Genomic DNA, 22,202 nt, shown 5'->3' with positions numbered 1-22,202 from the left:
CTCGAAAGCGCCCTGTCTGCGGTGTATTCAGTTAGAAGTAGATAGTTGACCTAAGCTAAAAATAATCCAATTTCTAACATGATGGTAAATTGCTAACACGGTGAAGTATCCAATGTGCATATTTGCTCGCGGAAACAAAGATATTTTTTCACGAAAACGCACGTCAAGAATTCCGTATTTTTGTAAATGTATAATACTCGTTACGCGATGCAATTGAAATATGTCAAGCGATTCTATGTCCATCCTTTCCTTGTTATTGTAAATAAAATTACCAGCATGTTTTTGTATTTCAATCAGTGACATGTAAACAAAAATGTCGTAGTCTAACGAAAGTATTTACCTTTACCCGATTGTGCGAATAAATGCAATTAATGCAAGGCACCTGAATTATTCCTCACGAATTGCAAACGTTGCAAGATTGAAGTTGCTTTTCCTTCATTTTTATTTACTAACATAATCGTCGAGGAACCGATTAACGATACTGTATCGATTCGACGAAATGTGAAGTAACGATGAAACAAGAGGAAATTAAAAAAAAATCTGGGATATCTGCGAGCGTTTCTCCGCGGGGCTCCTTCTATCTGCTGCTGTTGGGTCTAAGCTGACTGGTGAATGGGAACGATTAACAATCTTAAAACCTACCTGTCCAAATGATCGAGTATCGATATCCTATGCGACTTAACACATCGATCGTAATCAGATTACCGTAGAAGATATGGGTCAGCATGGCATGCCAAAGAATTTCACTAACACTTACTTGCCGTAGTTACGCAATTACCATATCGCTACCTTCCAGCTCGCGTGTCCGCTATCTACGATTAACCGCAAAGCCAGTCAGTCGATTATCGGGATCATTGCATCAATTACTATGATCGATTATCACCCGACGAGAAACTTTTATTCTTAATATTTTAATATTATATTCTCCGAATTTTTTATCGATCTCAAAATCCGAAAGTCGTAAACCTTTAAGAGCTAAAAATTATTTCAAGAACAGTAACTTACCGTATATAGATATATATAAAAATATAAAAACTTTTTAACTATTAATAAAAGATAGATAAACGTCTTTGCTGCTCGGTGCAATGGTCATCGATGTCGTCGCCGCGCTTGACGAGTTTGCTTAGAATTATAATGGGTATAGAAACGGAAATGTATAAATGGGGCTGTTTATCTTTTTCATACACACACAAACACACATACACGCACACTCGTAAGTAACGGACGTACTCGTGTCTTTGTGTTTTGTAACAAACAAATCAGAGCTGGGAGATGTCCGGAGGAAGCGCTCGCGCAGACCCTCGCATGCAGGAAGGAGCCCCCGGCACGCCGGCGACGATCGGTCATCGGCGACGTCAGCCGTTCAGGATGTCACGATACCCGGGACCGGCCGCACGAGCGTTAATCAGATCCCGCAGTCGCAAACCGTTAATGCTCGTAAAGCGAACCCGGGGGGCGCGCTCTCCTCTCTGGGTGGCATACCGCCAGACGCGGGATACGACGAGGTCAGCTTTCCGCCGATGATGAGAAACGATTACGCGTACGCATCGTCCTCGGCGGACAGGCGATCGTCATCCAGGAGATCGGATCCCGAGGCCATCTTCGAAGATCCCGCGACCAGGCACAAGACCCCGAAGAAGCCGTCAGGTATTTTGAAGACGTCGACCGCTTACGGTCTAGATCAGCAGAAGTACGACGGGCAACAAACTGGGAAGATCGAGAGCAGCAGATCCGATAATTTGTGCGTTTATCGAACCAACGAGTCCTGGCATGTTCAGAAGAACGTACAGTGGGATTCCAAGGACGATAACGACGAATGGGACCCCGGCATCGATGAGAGCAAAGTTATAAGGGAGTTTTCTTATCAGTATATTAATCCTAAGAAAGTGCCGGTGCCATCGAAAGTGGACGATGAGGGCGAGAAATTCGAGACTATGAATCTGGTGCAATGCAGAATCAGGTCTTTCGAGATGAACATGGATGGCGCCAGTCCGGTGAAGGAGGTGTTGACCATGCAGGAGCCGTTGAAGGTATCGCCACTGCAGGCGACCGAGGCTCACGTCTCAAAGCTCGACTGCGCGAACAAGACATCGTCCGTCATACGTAGCTTCGCTCTGGGTGATGCGAATTCTCCGGAGAACGCTTCCAAACACAAGAGCGTGGAAGAGGGACACGCCAAGCAAGCTTCGACCGACAGTAACAAGTCGGTCAAAGATCTCTTGGCGGACTTTGAGCGGAAGTCACAACAGGTTAAACGGCCGAAATCTGAAAAGCGGCAAGAATCGAAGCATCGCGGAGATTACGGCGATAACGAAACGTCACGATATGAAATTGCGAGTAATTTGGACCGTCGTGATAGAGACGATGAGAAGGAAAAACTCGTTGAGAAGAACGAAGCTATTACGCAACGTTTCGCTTTAGACACTTTCTATACAGATACTGTACAAATACAAAATTCCGATGGATCTCCGAAGCAAAACAAAATGACCAATTCGAAAGAGAGTCTAACAGATCAATGCGCGTCATCGACTGATTTGAATATTATCCCGAGTCCTAATTGTGCCAGAACGAGTATGACTGAATCCTTATTAACGCACAGTGATCGATTCTCCACTAACGATCTCATTAGTTCTGTTTTAAAGCAGGATGACATTAACAGCGAGGATCACTATCTTCCCATGTCTCCCAGAAAGGCTATACTGGATCCTAACAGTGATGACAGGCCGAATCCTAAGATAATGGAGAGTCTGTTCGCCAGTCTCCAGCACGAGGAAAGTTCGTACGTGGAGATGGCGCAGAACGGGATGAATCGCTCCCTTTTGGCACCGAACGAAGGCGGCGGAAAGCACGATTCCGGCGATTATTCCACGCTGGACACGTCCCACTACGAACTTGTCTGTGTGTCGGATAACAAGATAGAGCCGGTATATATGGAGGTGAATCAATTGTCCGAGAAGGAGGACAGGGACGGCAGTAAAGCATCGTCGATGAAAAAGAGCAACGTCGGCGAGAATTCGCCGCATTCCAGGGGCGATCTGCCCGACATCTTAACGACACTCAAATCCGATAGTTCTGACGCCGATGACGAGTCGTCCAAGGATCTGGATTCCATAGACGCGCCACGACATCCGCGATTTAGTCTGTCTGACACCTTCCGACCGGCTTCTTACTATCTGGGAGCTAGCCGCAACATGATCGCGGAATTACACGACTCGTCGGACAGTGAGCTCGTATCGCCGCCGCCGATACCGACCTCCCCGCCGCCGCTGGACGATTTGGACTCGCTGGACATGCAGGAATCCTTGGAAATAAAGAAAGTCTCGCCGCAGGTGGCTATGACCAAGGATAACGCGATGAACCGCGACTCGCCAAAGTCTTGGAACAAACCAGCAGGTCAAGTGGAAACGCACAGGCCACCGTCGAGATTTTCCGACGCGACCATCAGCTCCACCTTTAGAGACAGCAGAATATCGTTGGAGAGCGCATCCGGAAGCGATTCGATCGAGCTCAGAAATCCAGAGGAGGAAGCTCGGCACAGACAATTGAAGAGGAGACCGGTAAGTGACGACGTTTGCGAGGTTCTGGACAGTCTGGACGAATTGGAATCGTTAGGAAGTCGTTTCGACACGAGCATCTTCCTTGATCAGTATATGGAGGAATTACAGGCTAGAGATGCGTTTAACGTAGATCTTTACGCGAAGGATCTGAGCTACAACAGCATCTATGGATTCAACGAGAACATGCTGGTGGTCGATAAGCTGCAGAAGACCACGTGTCAAGATCTATCGAGGAAGATGAAATTAATGTCCAGCAATCTCGACCGGCCGTTCGATTATTCCGGCAAAAACAAAACTGGCTCGGCGAGCAGCCTGCCATCCATGAGAGTGTCCGATCTACCGCCGACCCACCAACACTCGCAGTCCTTCACCGGTGACGCGCATTACGAGAACGTCACGAGCTTCTCGCCGTTTCGCGGTTCGCCGGCGGTTCGACCCGACAGTGAGCCGCCACGCGACAGCGTTCACAGGATGCAGAGCACGTCCCAGCTGCCAATCTCTCACAGCAGGGATTCCAGCTACTCAAACGCGTCGGCCGCGGCGTCCATCTCGACGTCCATGGCTTGCCAGAGGCCCGCGAGCGCTCAATCCTCGATGCACTCACCTATCAGCGCGTCCACGTCCTCGGTGAATCACGGCAGCACGCTGACGAGTATGCTGCAGAACGTCAACGCGTATTCCGATCAGAGGTTCCCGAATCATTCGAGATCCGCGAGTCACGACACGTGTGTGCGACACGTGCCGCCGACTCATCGATCGACCTCCAGCCAGGACTCGAGTCATTATCCCGGTTCAATGCCGATGCAACCCGTTCCGCAACAATCGTATTTGCCGAACGCCAGCGAGCAGCGTGCCCAGAGCGATCAATCGGGAGCACCCTATTATTATTCTGATCTCCAGGCGAGTGTCAACAGCGTGGACATGGAGCTGACCAAACCAATGATCGGCCATACCTCGCGATTACCTCAACTGAACAATCAAAGGGACGACGCGGCGATCGGCTTGAACAAGCGAAATGATATCGGCCGTATAGTGAACCCGATCGCGCGGCAAATGCCGCGGCAGATTCAAGTGGACGACATAGACGAGGCTAGACGCATCGCCGCGGAATTGAGACGGACGACCTGCCAATTGCTGGGCGACAACAAAGCCGCTCTCGTGGACAAGAGAAACTTCTACGAGGCCGACACGCTACGCCGGGTCAAGTCTACTGATCCACTGCCAGATGTATCTCTGCCCGAGGCTAGAAACTTATATCCCCACGGACTTAGAGATAAGTCCGTTAATCCAGGCAACATCGATAACGCGGAACCGATGCACGTCACACAAGCGTCTCATCGTCGGTCAAGATCTTTGGAGGGATTACTCGACGACGTCGGTTTGCAAAATTTAGTGGAGCAACGAAACCGAGCTAACCGAGCGGCGGCAGCGGCAGCGGCAGCGGCAGCGACGGCGACAGCGACGACTTCATCGCCTTCGACCAGTCGGGTCGAGGCAACGCAACAAAACTTGCCGTCATCCGGCAGTCATAACGCCATGACCGAGAGCAATTTCAATTCCGAGGATCCTTGGGAGCAGGATAGTCTTTGGTGCGAGAGTCTAAGGAGGGTGAGTCTGCGAAACGCCAGATCCTTGGATAATCTAGACAGTCCGTCGAGACCCGGAAGATCCGGTGACGCGAAGTCACGCGGCAGGATCACTCGGGGAGCGACTTATGTAAACGACAGTGTCGCTTTACGCCGGGACAACTGCGCGGAGGAATCTCCGTGCGGCGAGCGACCGCGAGTCAAGCGCAGGACGAACAAGGATCATCACACGCGAGAACGGTCGATCGTGGACGACGAGGACGTCGCTTACGAGACCCTGTCGATGGAAGTGACCGGCGTGGGCGGTTACGTGTGGGACCCGCAAAGCAAGACCTACCACAAGCCTACCGTTTCGGACAGGAATCATTTTTTAGAGGACGGCAACCTTCCCCCGGCTCGCTCGATCCCGGACGTCCGGATGTCCGCGACGTCGTTCGAGCTCGACCGAGAGAAGCTCCGCCAATGGGATTTGTTGTCGAGCGCCTGCTTACTCCAGGAGCAGCAGCGCACCTCGATGGCGGACTCGGGGCGAGGGTTGCCGGTCGTGGAACATCCTGGAGACGCTCACGATTCACAGCTCGCCGTCGTCGCGGCGGCGGCGGCGACAACGACGATGAATGCGACAACGACAACGGTGACGACGACCGCGACACCGACGACGACGATGACGATAACGACAATGGGCACGATCGACAGCGAGCAAGTAGACGTTATCGTAAAGCCAGTCGATATCGCGGATGTATGCGACGTCTTGCCGACGAAGGTGCCGATCAAGAGGCAGGAACCGTGTAAACGGGCTGCAGGTGAGTGGCTCCTCAACAACGCTGAGGTGTACAGACAGTGACTATACGTGGCCGTGTTCCAAATCGCCAGACTACCCGCCACACGACCGGCCGGCCGACTCCTCCCACGTGACCACGGATTCTAGTGCGATAGGTGTTTAATCCTAAATAGTAGAAGCTGTTATGTAAGCGGTGCTTTCACAAATATTCTTTCAGCGCCATAGAGACCTTGCGGCAAGTTTAATGAAAATTTGAAGATAATTCATCAATCGTCCCGTCATCTTAAATTTTCACGACCGAATATTTTCGATAAATGATGCACGTCAGATCGAAGCAGATGATTGTCACTTTCTTTTACTTTGCCATCTATTATCAAGTGGTTCAGAAAGCATTCGATAATCTTGGGACATGTTCTATCTTGCGAAAATAAATGTAACTTTACCGTTTAAGCAGCAAAATAGACGCTTCGAAACTCCTTAGATGTTAAAAAATAGAAAATTATAATAAGTGCAAAAATATTGATTTAACTAACGGGTAAGCATCAGTTAAAGCTCGCTCTTTAGGATTAAACTCGATGTTTTCGCTACCAAATGTACCTGCGCTTGCGGTGGCTTGCTCAGCGATGCAGCCACTTCTTTGTCCTTGTTAATTATCGACCAGGCCGTGATCCAGTTCACATTTATTCATCGCGACTCTCTCTTTTTGTTTTTGCCAGACCAGTTTGTTAAATCCTAGGATCAGTTTGAATAATGCAAACGTAACTTTGAGCGACGCGGATGAAAGTTGTACGATCGATGCGACTTGGAACACGGCCTGGTGCGCGACTGTAAGTGTGTGTGTGCGTTTTCGAGACGATTAAAAACGCGGCTTGGTTCATCACAATTATTTACTGTGATTATTCATCACGGTGACTACAAGCAACATCGAATTTTCGCGATAAATGACAAACGATTAATTTATATGACAATAGCAACGAAATGAAGAAATAGCAGTAAAATATTGTTGCGCTATTAGAAAGTTATGACAAAGCTGCGTTCGCGTATGTATGCGAGTGCGTGTATGAATGCATGTGATAATATTTTTAGAATATATGTACCATTTAAGATTTATTACATTACCGCCGAAAAAATTGATGTAATCCAAGACGATTATGTTCTCTATTTAATTCTTCCTTGTGTTCATTTAACTTAAATCGTGCCAGTTAATTGACTCAAATCGTAAGTAAGTAATGACATTATCGATACGATAAGGGGTAACGTTTTCTGCCAGGGAAGTTAAACAAATGTTTTATTAATCCCCCTCGATTAATTCAAATCGATTCTTGCCAAGTGATTCCAAATTCACGCCATTTACGCAGGATCTCTCGTTCTCACGCGCAACATTTTTTTTTTCCTATTTTATAATCCACATGAAATCGACGCTGAATTGCGAATTGTTTCGTGAGCCATGTTTTTATGGTGATATCGATAGAGCTATCGGTTCTACACAGTTACGCGATACCATTTAATTCAGCCGCCTAGGCAATTTGCCAAAATGTATCGTCGCGGTGTTTCATCGTCACGAAGCATCACAGAATTTGAAGTAGCTCTCTCTCTCTCTCTCTCTCTCTCGATCAAGTCAAAGATTAATGGAACTAGCTTTAGGGAGTACAATGTATGCCGTCTCGGCAAGAACATTATTAATTATCCTCGGAAGTTTATTCAATCAACTATGAGATTCATTCGACTTACTTTAATTTAAGTTATGTATATAGCTCGTTATACATAAATTGTACAAAAAAAGGTAACTGAAAATAAACGAAGAAACAAGAAACGAATCTCGAGAGTAGAACACCTCCCAGGTAAGTTATTACATTTTCAGCACCGTCCTGAAAACTTAAATTCGTTTCTCATGAGACTGGATGTTATTGAGGAAGGACCAAATTGATCGTGGTTAAGACAGCTCTGACAAATAGGCAGCATTAGTATCACAGATAAGATCGAGTCGTTCCAGACTAGATATGCATTTCCCTTCGTCGCGACTAAAAACGTTCCTCGATATGCAATTTGATTTCTAAATGTGGCAATATTATTCAGCGACCAAAGTATGTAGTAGCACTATGGATAGTTATTAACTATGAAACGGTTTTACAATCGCTATGTGCTATCCTTTCGATTCATATATAATCCACCATGGAAAAGAGAAAGCATAATAATAATTCAAAATTTAATGTAATTACGTTATGATTCACTGCTCGTTATTTCAAGCCCGGCTTAAAAATTCGAAAAGAGGTCGCGACTTCATTATCCCCGATTTAAACGTTCGTCCGCGTCTTCCAGCGTGTCTGACAATTAATCGGGAACGATTAGTCGCCCTAATTAATTTTCTTCGGAGCGCCGCCGTTAATTCCTCCTCGGAGAGACAACCTTATCCTTTGTACGGACGCTAAGGCCGCGGTTGAGTGACAGCCGGTGCGCTCTCGAGATCGTCCTTACGATCTTCCAGCCGTCACGCGCTATTCGCGCGTCACGCGCTTTAATGGCAGCTATAGCTGCAGCTCGGAAACTTCGTTGGCATGCGAACGACTTTGTATGGTCTATCGACGAGTCTGTTGTTGCATTGTCGCAAACATCGTCCAACACGTAGAACGCAATGTCGTAAGTGCGCGTCCGCGCGCGCTGTAAGTATATCGTCGTCACCGTCTCTCGGCGCACTTGTTCGTCGCACTTTGTTCTCGGGGTCGATAACACGCCGCGTATGACGGCGACGGCCCCGCTTGAAGCGGATGGATTCTATGGAACCGCGAGCGATATATCTACGGCCCGCCTGCCTCGTACCTTCGGCTCCTCGCGGGATCGTTAAAATATCGACGAGAGAGTACGCGCACCCCGTAGAACCGAGTTTCTCTCCCGCTCGATCCCTCGACCGCGCCGATCGATTATATATGCCTTGACGTCGGCGTCGCGTGAGAAATTTTTCGGTTTTTCCTTTCTGATACGTATACGTTTCTCCTTTGTGGGACTCGAAGGAAACGCTACAATACTCCATAATTAATGTCTCGACGGACAGCCACGCTGGGTGTTCCAGATTTCGTGGAATTAATAAGAACCCAGGCAAGATCTTTCGGTCGGAGCCGATTGATTTTGTAAAATACTTTATTCTGGTAAAAGATGCATTTTTTATGACAAAGAGCAACCACTACCATGATTAATTTTCTATATTCTGGAAATATAATCTCTGAAATAGTTAAAAACTAGAATCGATTCCCTTATTTGATTTGTTAACACTTTATATATTATATATATTTATTTTTGTTGATTTATATCTTCGAAACTGTTACGGATATTTCAATTTCGTTAATTACTCCTAAAAGCACTTAAAAAAAAAAACACCACTCTATTTCACTTTTTTTATTTTATACTTAAGAACGAGGGTGCTAGTTTGACGAGAAACACATCTCGTTTTAATCGCGAGTTCTCACCGAACGACCCAAGCATTAAAGTCAAGAATAGAACGCTAAATTAACACTTGAATAGTACTTAATTCTGATGGCAATTTTATTCTCATTTTTTATGTTGAAGTTGATAGTTTAACAGAGATTAAAAATAGTGAAGTATATTATTACAATTTGAGTCCCGAAGCTTAAACCGCAGTGCCTGTGATTGGCACTTCGGTAATGCGGTTCTACTCGTCGACTGGCAGCCACCTCGGCGAAAAATCAAACTTTCATCGTCCGCGAAAGCCACAACATGTTCAAGCACGAAGACTCATTTATCACATTCCGAGTCACAAAAAATGAACGTTATTTTTCGAAAACGGCGATCGGCGATCGATCTACGGAAATAATTGCGAATTCTCTCGGATTCATAGCGATCGCATGTTATATACTACAAACATAATCGTCGAATCGGTAAGAAAAATTCCAATTTATATTTATTTAAATTTATTTCCTATAATATTTTTATGAGACGATTGTTAACGCGAATCGCAGAAATCATTTGTGTTTAGGATTTAATTTGAAACAAATGGTTAGAGATACCAGATAACATTTGAGCACCGGTGATTTGAATACAAAAAGAGACTGAAGATGAAATGGTATGTTGATAAACGGCGTGAGAGACGGCCGCTAATGATAATTCCATATTGGGCAGCACGGATAGAAGGATCGTCAAGTGTGAAAGGGAGGATAACGATCTCGATTAAGTAATCGCACACTCAGCCTCGCGAAATGGAAGCAGTATATCGGATTCCAACAGAATGCCGCTTAAAACATTTTATTTTTACGTAGCTCCGACCGATGCCAAGTATACTGCGAGACGTGAAATAACGCCACGATAATCCGGACTGTTATCGGAAACGTTTAATTCCGGCAGCGAGCTGACGAAGCTCGAAATCAAAATAGCGAGATCTCGCTATTCCGAAGCGGAACTAATGGAATGCATAACTTGAATAAGATATCAATAACTTCGGTATCGTTGTTTCTCCAGAACTTATTGTTAGAAAATATTGTCATAGTCCCACAGTATTCGAATCGTTTCTATATTAACTATATAGAACGGAAGTTTTTAAAGCAGTGAGTTAATGAAAATTGGCGTGTATAATTAGCATATTACGAAAGTAGAAGGACCGCTCCGGGATTATCATCTCCAAACGCCATTGCTGATTTAACCTTTCTACTGTCGATTTTTAGCTGTCGATATTTAACTAAAACATATTGCCTGTGTTTATTTATTCCTATATATATATTGAGAACTATTGGGAAAATAAAATATATAACATACATAATGTGTATATTACAGATTTTATTTTTCCAATAGTTTCCAATGTGAATAAACAAACGTAAGATAAGAATAAAATAATAACGATATTAAGATCGACTACGTCAACGGCCTGAACTGCCATCAGGCAAACGTCCTCTTTTCCTCAGAGGTAAGACTGTACAATTTGCAATGAGTCTTAAAACGTGTACTATGCGTAATCCAGAATCAATTAAAAAAAGATCAAGAAGATATCAGTAGTATTATAAAGCGCGGTACGCGGTACTTCCGCGTCCCCCACGCGTGTCGGCGCGTTCGATCGTCATCGGAGCAACAGTTCCCGACTGGGGTCCTTCAGAATCAAACGGAGTCGCACAGACGGGGTCCGGACAGACAACCGACTGCCTGGGTTGGATGATAGCGGTCCGCGCGAGTCAGTCAGTCAGTCAGTCGGTGGCGCTCCGCGCGGTTCCACGCGACTCTCGCGTGCCGGCGTGGACGCGTGCCAGTTCGCATCGATCGGCGCGCGGATCGGGATCGTGGATCGTGTGCCCGTATGGATCATCGTCGAGAGAGAAAGAGAGATGAATTGCGTTTCGCGATAAAGTGCGGTACACGTTCGCGCGACTGTCGCTCTCGCTGCACGATCGTTGCAGATCGTTTCGTCGTATCGACTCTTCATCTCCCTCTCGCTGTTCGTACGATCCATTTTCGGGATTTTACCGCGAAAGGTGGACCAGATGCGAGTGACACACGTGCGCCTGACACCGGGTGAAATTCAAATCGTGTAACGGACGTCGCGACAATCGTCGCGTCTGTATCGCGATCGGGCTCGCGAAATTTCGCGGATAAATCGACGTGTGGATACGCGCGCGAGCTCCGTACTTATCGCGCTACGCATTGCACGGATAAAGATCGTCTTGAAAGTTCACTCGAGGTTGTGACATTTCAAAGGAAGATGCGCGAGGTTCGTTAAGTGCAACGTAGCGCGCGCGAGCTATGTGACGTAAGAAGCGCCCGGATAATTTTTACGCGTCTTTCAAAGGAAGAATAAGGATCGTGGGCATCGCGTAATTTCTTAGGCGCGGAGCTTAGGTTTTCGCTGCGTCTTAAAATATATGCGGTGCCGCGGACATAGATGTGGCATGCACGTCGGTGTTAAATTGCTGAAACCCGAAACTAGAGCCGTGAGAATAAAATTTTTACGATGACGTTTCTCGGAAGAACAACACGGTAATGTAGTCTAGAAATCGAAGCAAGGACCGATATAACTTAAAAATACATACTTTAATTTTAACGCTAGGTCATCGCGAGATATATATCGAATTTCATTATTTTAGTTAGATTTTTACACTATAGATACCGTATATGTTATCTATACATATATACTTTCATCAGGATTTTATATTTAAAAAAAATATCAAAGTGAGAGAGAGAGAGAGAGACACGTTGTTATAACGTAAATTTTATTGTCACAACTTCGAAATGATACCGAATCTGTTGACCACGAGACGAGATCAGTATTTGGACTCTGAAATTTTGCAGCATACAAACAAAACGGCAAATACAGAAATTTCGACGAAAAAAATCCGAGCTACACAGAGAGAGAGAGAGAGAGAGAGAGAGAGAGAGAGAGAGAGAGAGAGAGAGAGATCGACGTGCCTCTATTTCTGCCGAAATGGTATCCGTTGTTAATTCAATAAACGAATAAGCCGATCAAAGCCGATAAACTCATGACAGCTCGTATTGATCGATCCGCGGACTTCATCGTCCGCGCTGACGGAACGATTGTGTAAAACCTGCCGATCTTACTCGATCGGCTTTCGAAATAACGGATGTCCCACGATCTTCATTAAGTAATTTCCCGATCGATCGAACTATCTATAGAAACTATTTCTGAGAAAATCATGTTTTCAATTTCTTCCGGTTTTTCTGCTACCTGCCATCCAATATAACCGTTTGCTTTGCTACATTTTCGTAAATATAATTACATTTTCGAGAATATATTTAGAAGAATCTTAAACTTGAATATTAATATCACATATAGAAAAAAAAATCATAATCATTGAATCCTTCATGTACAATGCCTAATCAAAATTTATCTATCAGGGTCTGTCAATCGGAAGCTATTTGAAGAGATTTTTTGTGGCTCGTACAAAGTGCCTAAAAATTTTACAAGACTGGAGTAATTTCCACATGGATCGGTTCCTCTGAAACAAAATCGATCAACCCGATCGGACAATCGTAAGGGAAATAGACTGTTGATAGAGACATTATAGACCGTTCGTGCACACCGATGCGTTGATCGCGGCCGCCTGTTTGTCCTCGACATTACGGGATACGACGTATGTAGTGCGCGCGTGGCGGACAAGAATCGTTCGCGACGCGACGGTGCCCATGACAGGCACGTGGCGTGACAGTACGTTGATCACGCTGCTAATAAGATTCACGGCAGGGAGCAAGGACCTCTCGATAGCTGCGCATCTCGTTATCGCGTGGAAGATGGGCGGGAAAGTCGGTCTGATCTGCGGCAGCTGCTGGTCCGGCAATACAGTCCGGAAATACAGTACGTATAAATTCGCAAATCGCGATAACCATCTCAATCCGCATTTTTCCTTGTGATCTAATAGAACAATCGCAAAAAGATTCCGTCGATTTTTTGTGAATAATTTTTAAAACGACCGTTCGATACATGCGATTATAATAGTTTTAACGGCAGTCGACAGATCGAAACTTACTTACGGTATCTATGCCGTGTGTATTATGTATGTCGCGTTCCCTTCACTGTTGAAGAATGTTGTATCGAGGATAAAGTATCGACGCCGGAGAGCTAATAGCTGCGTTGTACCGCTCGACGCCGAGAAACTCGCGAACCAATAGTGCAGGGGTATATTTGGAACGGGATAATTGAATTTGAATTATACGCTATTAGTTGCAATCATGATGTACTTACACGTAATTTAATACGTTTAATTTGATACGTTTGATTTAATTCGAAGTTGATGATGCACGACTTCCATCGATCGGCCTCATTACACAGTCAGATTCGTCGATTACTATTACGTAAGCCATACCGAAGTTAGGTCCAAAACCGTCGCGGGGAGAAAGCGTCGTTAAAGAAAAACGCGCGTTCCGGGTTTCCCGGTCCTTTTTCACTCGAGCTATTTCCGAGCTCCTCGTTCGTGAAGCCTCGTTAAATGCGGGACATTCTTCGAATTTCTCGCGAAGACAGACGAAGTTCGGTATTAAAATGTTCGTCGTGGTCGGCGAGGTAATTTGCGAACTCCGATTGAACCAAACGGACAAACGCGCGCACTGCAGAGGCAGTGGAAGGCGAATCGTTAATCCACGGCGAAGTTGAAAAGGCGCTGGATAAATCGGAGTCTCTAAGAATAATTCACGAGCGACGCGCGAATCACAGGATCGATCCACGGCCGTGCGGTACTTAATCATCTCTTTTGGCGGACCCCGAAGAACGAAGACGTCAAACGTCAAAATGTCGATTGCGTTCGGAGTTGGACGTTAAGTCTACTTTCTCTTTTCCCGAAAGCCCGTAATTTTTGTACTTGGCGTTGGAATTCGGATTCTCAATTATCGGAGGAAGGTCGTCGCCGATTCGGTGGTCGCCACTCGATTCCTCCATATTGAGGAACGACGTCACGTTACAGTTTCCTGACTCTGGAACACCGCCAGAGGTACTGTTGCGTTCGTGGTATCGATCGCCGCGAGGGGACCGTAAGGCGGGACCGCGAAAGGCCGTCGCCGGGAGAGAGAGAGAGAGAGAGAGAGAGAGAGAGAGAGAGAGAGAGAGAGAGAGAGAGAGAGAGAGAGAGAGAGAGAGAGAGAGAGAGAGAGAGAGAGAGAGAGAGAGAGAGAGAGAGAGAGAGAGAGAGAGAGAGACCGGGAACTCGACGAGTACATTTCGGAAAGGCCGAAGGCCCGCTCGGTCGCAACGCTCGTTTATCCGGCTCCACACGCGCGCGATGCAATGAGCATTCCTCTCTCGCCGAGTACCGTTACTTGAGCGCCGGCACTTTCGATCATTGAATCCCCGCTATCGTCGTACGCGCGCACGCAGCTGCCGAAGCCGAAACTCACGTTAGACGCCCGCGAGATCGCAGTTCAATTCAATCGTCGAGAATTTTAGGTAAAGGCTTTAAATATAGCTAAATACGAGGTTCAATTCGACGCATTATCTATCTGGATACTTAATAAGAAGGTTACATTTTACATATGAAAACTTTCCATATATATCTCGCGCATTTAAATAATTTAGACAGTCTTCATAATGACTGCAGCTCTGCCTAAATAATACCTCTTTCTATTAATTGCTAAACAATTTCGATTAAAGAAAACCTCGGATTTGATTTCATTTTTTCCCGTTCTTTTTCTGTAAAATCATAAATTCGTATAAATCAAATTCTGACGTTCTAATTCGAACACACATGTTCTTTCTCAACTGCTCTTATCCGAGAACGAAAGTAACGACGGCTATTTTCGGTCGATAATGAGTTGATCGTGACCAATTCGGTAGCCTACGTCATTGCCTCTCAATAAAGCGGCAATTGAACAGTCCGATGGTTCTCTATCAAGTAGCTCTATCAAATTATAATTTCGAAGTTATCTACTTACAACCAAAGATACTACTACCAGATTACTCGGATATGCCATTAATTTATATCATTTCGATTTCATATTTGTGATAAATCACTCGGACGTCTCGCGATCTTTCCAACCCGTCCATATTTCGCGAAGAAATAAATGTTTTGCTGATTAATAGCTCTAGCAAAATAGTTTGCCTTCGTGTCCACAATAAAAGACGACAACAAAACAACGTGGTGTTTATCGCGTCCCGCTTCTAGTTTTTCCCTTAGACGGTTGCTGGCAATATCTATATAAGGAAGGTATGTCATTGATGGTCATATAGGTGGTCACGCTACGGAATCTTTTTGCCGCGAAGCCGAGGACGCGCAAGGGGGGCGCGTCAATTGGACTGAACCTCGGCACATGAACCGTTAAAGCAGTAAGGTTTTAACGCGGTAGTGTGCGCGATGCAGAACGATTTTGCTTCGCAAAACACCGTTAGCCTAGTCGTGGAACTCGCGTCGCGGATTCGGTCCTTGCGTAATGCGTGCCGGCAGCGAGATATGTGTTGGCGAATTAATGCGAATTTTTGTTTTTGCCGACTTGCCGAAGTATCTGGGATATACTTTCTATCGCCCTCCCTGGTCCGACGTACAACTCCACGTTTCTGCGACATTTTCGATATCTGACAACATTCGATCCTTTACCTCTTTCCTACGATACAACGCGCTGTATAAACAGGGAAATAGCGACGCAATTCTATAGACGTAAAAGTAGGTGACAGGAAGACGTATTTGCACCTGCCATCATCAGATTGATCACAATGACCGTGTCGGAGAGACCGGGAAATTGAGAATCGACAAGAAATTCCTTCCACGTCCGAGCATCGAAACACGATGGAAAAAGCGGACAGCAGCCCGGTTTGTTAGGTCAGACCTCGTATAGATTTCACGTTCGTCGGCGTAGTTCCTTTTTTCTACAAAGTGCTAACGTAACTGGATCGCTAACGGATGATCATTGCTATGCTAAAACTACATTTCCGCTTGGACGCTTGAATCCTCGCGTGGGAAAAGCATCTTCGTGTCCTCGATAAAATGGGAGTAATCGACTTCTCTTCTCTGTAGAATTAGCCGGGCGAAACGTGCCATTTATTCCGTTTCTTGTGCGTGTTGACTATTATATCCCTTCCGCCGCAACTGCCGGCTTGCAGCCGATGCTTAATTCGACTCCTTGTGTTTCGCTAAAAGGTGGCCGCCACATACCGGCTAGACTGAACCTCATCGATCGGCGACCATGACGCGACGACGCGCGCTATACCTTACTTTCTTCCGGCCGTCAGCTAACGCGCTCAACGACCCTTTTACGACCGTTCGTAAAATGTAAAGGACGATCTTAACTCGAGAACTCGCTCTCGCGACATTTTTGCGCTTTTGAGTTTACGGTGTAACGGCAAGAAGTGTCATTAGACGCAACTCCTCGCGCAACAAGCTCCGCGCTTTTCCTGGAAGAGACGCGAATATTTTCTTACGACAATTCCCCCACGGTTTTAGTTTCTACTCGCGTGTCGATTCGCAATCAACATTTATGCGCAAGTCAACGAAATGATGATGTAGCGCGTTAATTTCTTCATCGCATCCATTTATTCTTGATATATATTGGAGTTTAAATTCCAATATTCCGATAGACACTTCGATTTAGATTCGCGCATTAAGAGAAATGTTTAATAATCCGTCCGATATTAACTTTCACTGTGCGATTATTTTATATTTATTCAAGTGATATCGCCGGTATTACGACTCGGTCGCCGTATCGTCCACCGGTTCAACGTGTTCGTTAGCCATTCAGAACATTCACGCCATCCACCGTTAAATCCCCTCGTATCATTACCGTTTCCGTCGGCGTACAAAAAGAATTCCCCGCTCGTATTGCTAATAAAGTGGATTCCTAGTTAGCTCGCGTATACACGTTACGCGCTCAGGGATCACGACGTCGTCTTGAACATCGTGATTGGAAGGTAAAACCGGGCCTTGAAGTACAACGGTCGATGAGACAAAGCGACGATACCGAGTCGCCTGACCTACTTGATCACTACAGATCCCGTTACTTGGAGCGTCGAGTCGACACTCGTGTCGGTGCCATAGTGGCTACTTGCTACCATAATCATAGCGGCAAGATTGCGGCAGACCATTACGCGATCTTGGAAGGGGACAGGGAGGGGGGAGGGAGAGAGAGAGAGAGAGAGAGAGAGAGAGAGAGAGAGGTTCAAACGCGGGAGATTAATCCGCACGGGAAATACAATGCGGCGGACCGAAGTTTGCTCCAGTAGTTTCGCAGATCAGCAATGCGATTATTAGTCGTTTTACCAAATTGCTCTTCTATTTAAGAAACAATGATTTCATCGTCGAGGGGCAACTTACTTGCGGTTGTACGCGCGTATCTCTTTCCCCGCATTAAGTACGAGGACGTACATATAGTACGTGAATTATTCAAGGAATGAGAAGTTAATCCTTCGCTTCCTATCGGAGGAACCGTATAACGTATAACGTAAAGTTATGATTTAACTAAGTTTCGTGATTAAGTGATAATCGTTATAAAGTCGTTATAAAGTATGTTAATATCCCGGGAAGTAGAGAAATTAAAAGATTCTTGAGAATCACATCAGAGTTAGAGTTACATAAAGACATTTTTTTATTTTCAAGTCGTATAAAATAACGTTGGCTATTCTAGTTTTTAGGTATATTTGCCAAGAGGTGTCTCGCAAGTTTGAAACAAAAACAGGCCTGGTCGCTTGGAATAAATATGACAAGTAGGCTACTACAAAACATGACGTGATTGCCAACCAACGCTATTTAGTATTCCCTCGCACAATTTTACTTTCGCCCTTGTTACCCTTGTAACACTTCATTCATTTCTAATTGTTTGAAAATCGAGATTGCTTAGATAATTAAATACAGATATGTGGCATTACTGCGAGGACTTCGCGTGAATTATCTCATGAGTCTCACCGGTCCTTTTCGTCTTCGGATTAGTCGTCATTGTTTTACGGCGATGCGTTAAGCGAGACGTACGGCGGCGTGATCCTATTTTATCTCGCGGCGAGGATACGATAAAGCACCGCGAGAAAACAAGTGTTCGAGGAATGCCGTGAGGGGGGAGAGGTGTAAAATATTTATCACACCCGAACGCAAACCCACCGCCGGCGTTTTCTTTGCCTTCCTTTTCCCACCCCGCTCGTAATAATGGCGGGAAAACGGAACGCGCGGAGGCAGAGGCGGTCCGGCGTGTACGATGGGGAAAAAGGAAAATCAACACCCTTCTTGTCCGGACCGTAACAGCAACAGGTCGAGGACGATACAAATGACCGTGGGAGTACGGTTCCCGCCACACCGCCGTCGCCGTCGTGTTCAAAGTGCCACGATCTATTTCTGTTTGCCTACCGTGCGCGTCCTTCCCGATTCGCGCGCGCTCGTTCGTCGTCTACCTTCCGCCGATTCAACATGCGTGACAGGAAAAAAGAAACGCCCACGCGAGAGTCGGTTTCAACGGGCAGTACCATTTTGCAACAAACCCCGTCAAAATGACGGATTTCAAATGCCTTTTAAATTACGGAAATTATTAAGGTGCTTTTGTTGGAATTTATACTGACTTCTGTTCAAATAAAAATAGTTATTTGTGCAACAAGTGCTGTAAGATAAGGCGAGTGCGGTCACTGCACCCGGGAATTTTCATCTTTACGCACGACTTGCATACCCTATTTTATGTTGCAAGTGCGTGGAAAGTGGTCTATCACGCACGCGTAGCGTGCGCAATGGGCCACTTTCCATGCACGTGTTACATAAAATTATTTCATATGCTAATTTATTTTTCCATCAATCATATTTTTTCATCGTTGTACAAATGACGTTGGTTGTTCTTGGTTGTTCTAGTGTTAACTCTACATCAGACTGTGGGTAATCACCGAAATGAGAAATTCAGTCAAAACGTAGCCTCTGTTATTCGATAATTGAGACAATTAAAATATCAGTATGTTTCATCGAGACATCTAATGTTGAGATAAGCAAAAGTTGAAAGCTGACAAATACGGCATTCAGAAGTAACACGAGGTCGAAAATGGTCTTGTGGAATACTCCGTAAAAATTAGTCGAGTTGGATTATGTGCTCCCACCGTGAGTGTCTCTTGCCCCAACTCGGTGCGAGCTTTCGCGAATTTCATTAACCGCTCTCGAACGAACGTGAACCGCCCTTTTCCCATAATTCCCCCCCGAGCGATTCAATGCCGAATTCTGATCCGGGAAAACGATATTCGCGCCCTTCCGGAGCCGACGCTCGTCGTCGTTCCAAACGACCCTTTGACGCCTCTTCCGGCGTCGCGACGCCAGCCGTTAAATCCCCATGGAAAGCTCCCCAACCCCCTCGTCTTTTAGAGTATTCGAGGTGAACAACCCCCGCTTTAATCCCCGTGCATTCTGCACAGTCGGAAATTCCATAGACCATCCTCCCTCTCATCTTTCCCCCCCTTTCTACCGTGAAAGCGTAATTTCCAGCTCAGACCTTCTCCCGAATTCGAAACGCTTCGCGAGATCGTCTTGTCGTAAGTACGTACGAATCGCGCAATACGGCCGTATTACGGAAACGACGTTTCTCGTAACAAGACGAGAAGTTCTCTCGTCACAGCCGTCGCCGATTCGAAACGCCATGAAATTCGCGGACACCCCGTATACGCGCGGATAACGGCGCTCGTTTGTGCACCTTGATCTTTTATGCGCGCGATGCCAAGTGGCACACCTATATTTACGCGCGCACGTGCCAGGCACGGGCGCGATCAAATCGACGCTTGGAATTTTTTTTATTTTTTTAACTCCGTTATATTTCCAAACTCCAGACGATTTATTTCGTTTCCATCTGCGCGCCGTGCGCCGCGCGTATTAGATCGGCGCGACGCGACCTCCCTGCGAATTCCGCATTTTAATTAAACCACGCGCATGAAACTCGCGCGAAATTTCTCGCGTTGCAGATTTTGTAATGCTCGCGAAACGAGGTCCGGTTCTAAAACAACGAAATTGGGTAACGTCGCCCCGATCTGTTACACGGTCTAACGTTTCCAGCGCGACTTTCGCAATGGGTCGACGGACACATACGTTTAAATTATTATTACACCGGCTCTACGCTCCACACGCTTTAACCACCACCCTCGGGAGAGGTGGAATATTAGTGCAGATACAATCGCCGATCGATCGGCCGAGTGTCTATTAAATTATTTCTCTCATTTTCTCGATTATCTGCGTATTTTCGACGTTCTGTGCCATGTGCATTGAATATTCCGGATACCTAGCTATCGTAACTTGCATTGCATTGAGGACAGCGATACAATTCAGGCCGAATGCGTTTCATTGGATCAATGCGTGGCAATTATATTGTGGAATAAAAGAGGAGACGAACGACTGTTATTGTACGTAATAAAGAAGCTAAAAAGTTTACTCGGCGATGCTCTAAATAGTCTAAATATAACACTTTTCCACACATCTTTCGAGCTTGCGAATAGAATGCTCATCAAGTACATTGAGACAATCTAAAAATTAAAACGGTTGCCGTTTTATTGCCGATTTTGTTAAAAAAAATCATTGATTTTTAATATTAAAATAGTAAGAATAATTGATCCAATTAGATTTTAAATAGCTTTAAATAGCTACAAGTATTATGAAAATACGAATATTATATGAGCAGTACATAAATTATTCTTATGTTTTCTCGCATGTATAAATAATTTGGTCATAATAAATCTTAAAGATCTAAAGAAAGAAGTATAATAGATTCAATATGTAATATTCCAGCAGAGTGAAGAGATGTGGAGTATTCGTTGCAGATATCGATATAGTTTTCAACCGTAACTCGTTGATTTATTTACGATCACTGTCTTGTGACGAGAATTTATTGGTTGAAAACCAAATAAATTTATCGCGACGTTATCTTTTGACGCACGTGTATTTTTCGAATCGTTGACAATGCCGACCCCATCCATTCCGCATTCCGGTCGCGAAGGCCAAGAAACGTGAGACGCGATTACGATTGCGCAAAGGGAACGCGACGTCGCTCAGGAAGTCGATCACGATTTAATCCAATCGGGCGAACGCACTGGTTATCGATACGAAACGTCGCGGAGTCATCCCGCTCGCGTGTCCATTCGCCACATAACGATGAATCCGCGCAAATCGCCGGCATCCCGGATGCATCGTCACGCATTCCACCAAGTACGCAGTCACATTGTCCACGGTCAGTCAGTCGATATAATCGCTCGTAGTTCGCACGTTCGAGTTTTTCGTTGTACAGGCCAGGTTAAACAACTCTCCGCGCGTAAACCTCGTACCGTCCGGACGTCCGATCACCGCGGCTTATAAAGGTGAAAGATGTTGCACGGTACGGTGGAAAATACGTCAGAAATACATTTTTTTTGAGTTATACTCCGGTATAAAAAGAATAAATGTACATATATTCACTCATATAATTTTTTTGGCAGAAAATGCGAAGTAAGTGAACCGATTATTGATCCAAAACAAAATAGAGTTGCATTAGAGATAAGTTGGAGCGGAGGAACAAGCTTCCGGATTATTAGAAAAATCGTACGAAAATAGTCTTTCCAAAGTACGCGGCTTTTCGTTCGCTCGCCGATTATTTTTGCACGCGAGAAAATACGTCAGAAGCACTCTCTCTTCTGAAATCTTTTATCAGTCTCGGCATAAAGTTATTCCCCCTGGTGAAGTTACTATATCTCGCTCTATGAATAATAAGATCCTCATTTTAGCTCGTGAATTTCTCAATTGCGTAGCCTGGACATTCTATGACAAGTTAAAAGACAGACCAACTTCATAAACGTGCCTCGCTAACGTTTATAACATCTACTTTGTGACGTAAGGCGCATAGATAAAAGAAGCCATCTGTGGTTCAACGAAAACTCGTATG

General features: G+C 45.4%; 1 protein-coding gene across 11 annotated transcripts in view; it reads left to right on the top strand.

Moving 5' to 3' along the window:
• The window catches only part of LOC143893932 (uncharacterized), a 132,420-nt gene that overhangs the window by 87,555 nt on the left and 22,663 nt on the right, over positions 1-22,202 (top strand). For all 11 annotated transcript variants that reach the window (XR_013255959.1, XM_077399812.1, XM_077399813.1 and 8 more), the window contains one exon: positions 1,264-5,946. Coding sequence is in view for 10 of the 11 variants with exons in the window: in XM_077399812.1 (XP_077255938.1) it covers positions 1,264-5,946 (4,683 nt within the window). In the remaining variant the exon portion in view is untranslated. The remainder of the gene's footprint in view (positions 1-1,263; positions 5,947-22,202) is intronic.

Source organism: Temnothorax americanus, unplaced genomic scaffold, assembly GCF_048541705.1.
Source record: "Temnothorax americanus isolate GAGA-0224 unplaced genomic scaffold, ASM4854170v1 Scaffold13, whole genome shotgun sequence".
NCBI classification, from domain to species: domain Eukaryota; kingdom Metazoa; phylum Arthropoda; class Insecta; order Hymenoptera; family Formicidae; genus Temnothorax; species Temnothorax americanus.
Note: the sequence above shows the minus strand (reverse complement) of the source record. Positions and strands in the feature narration are given on the sequence as shown.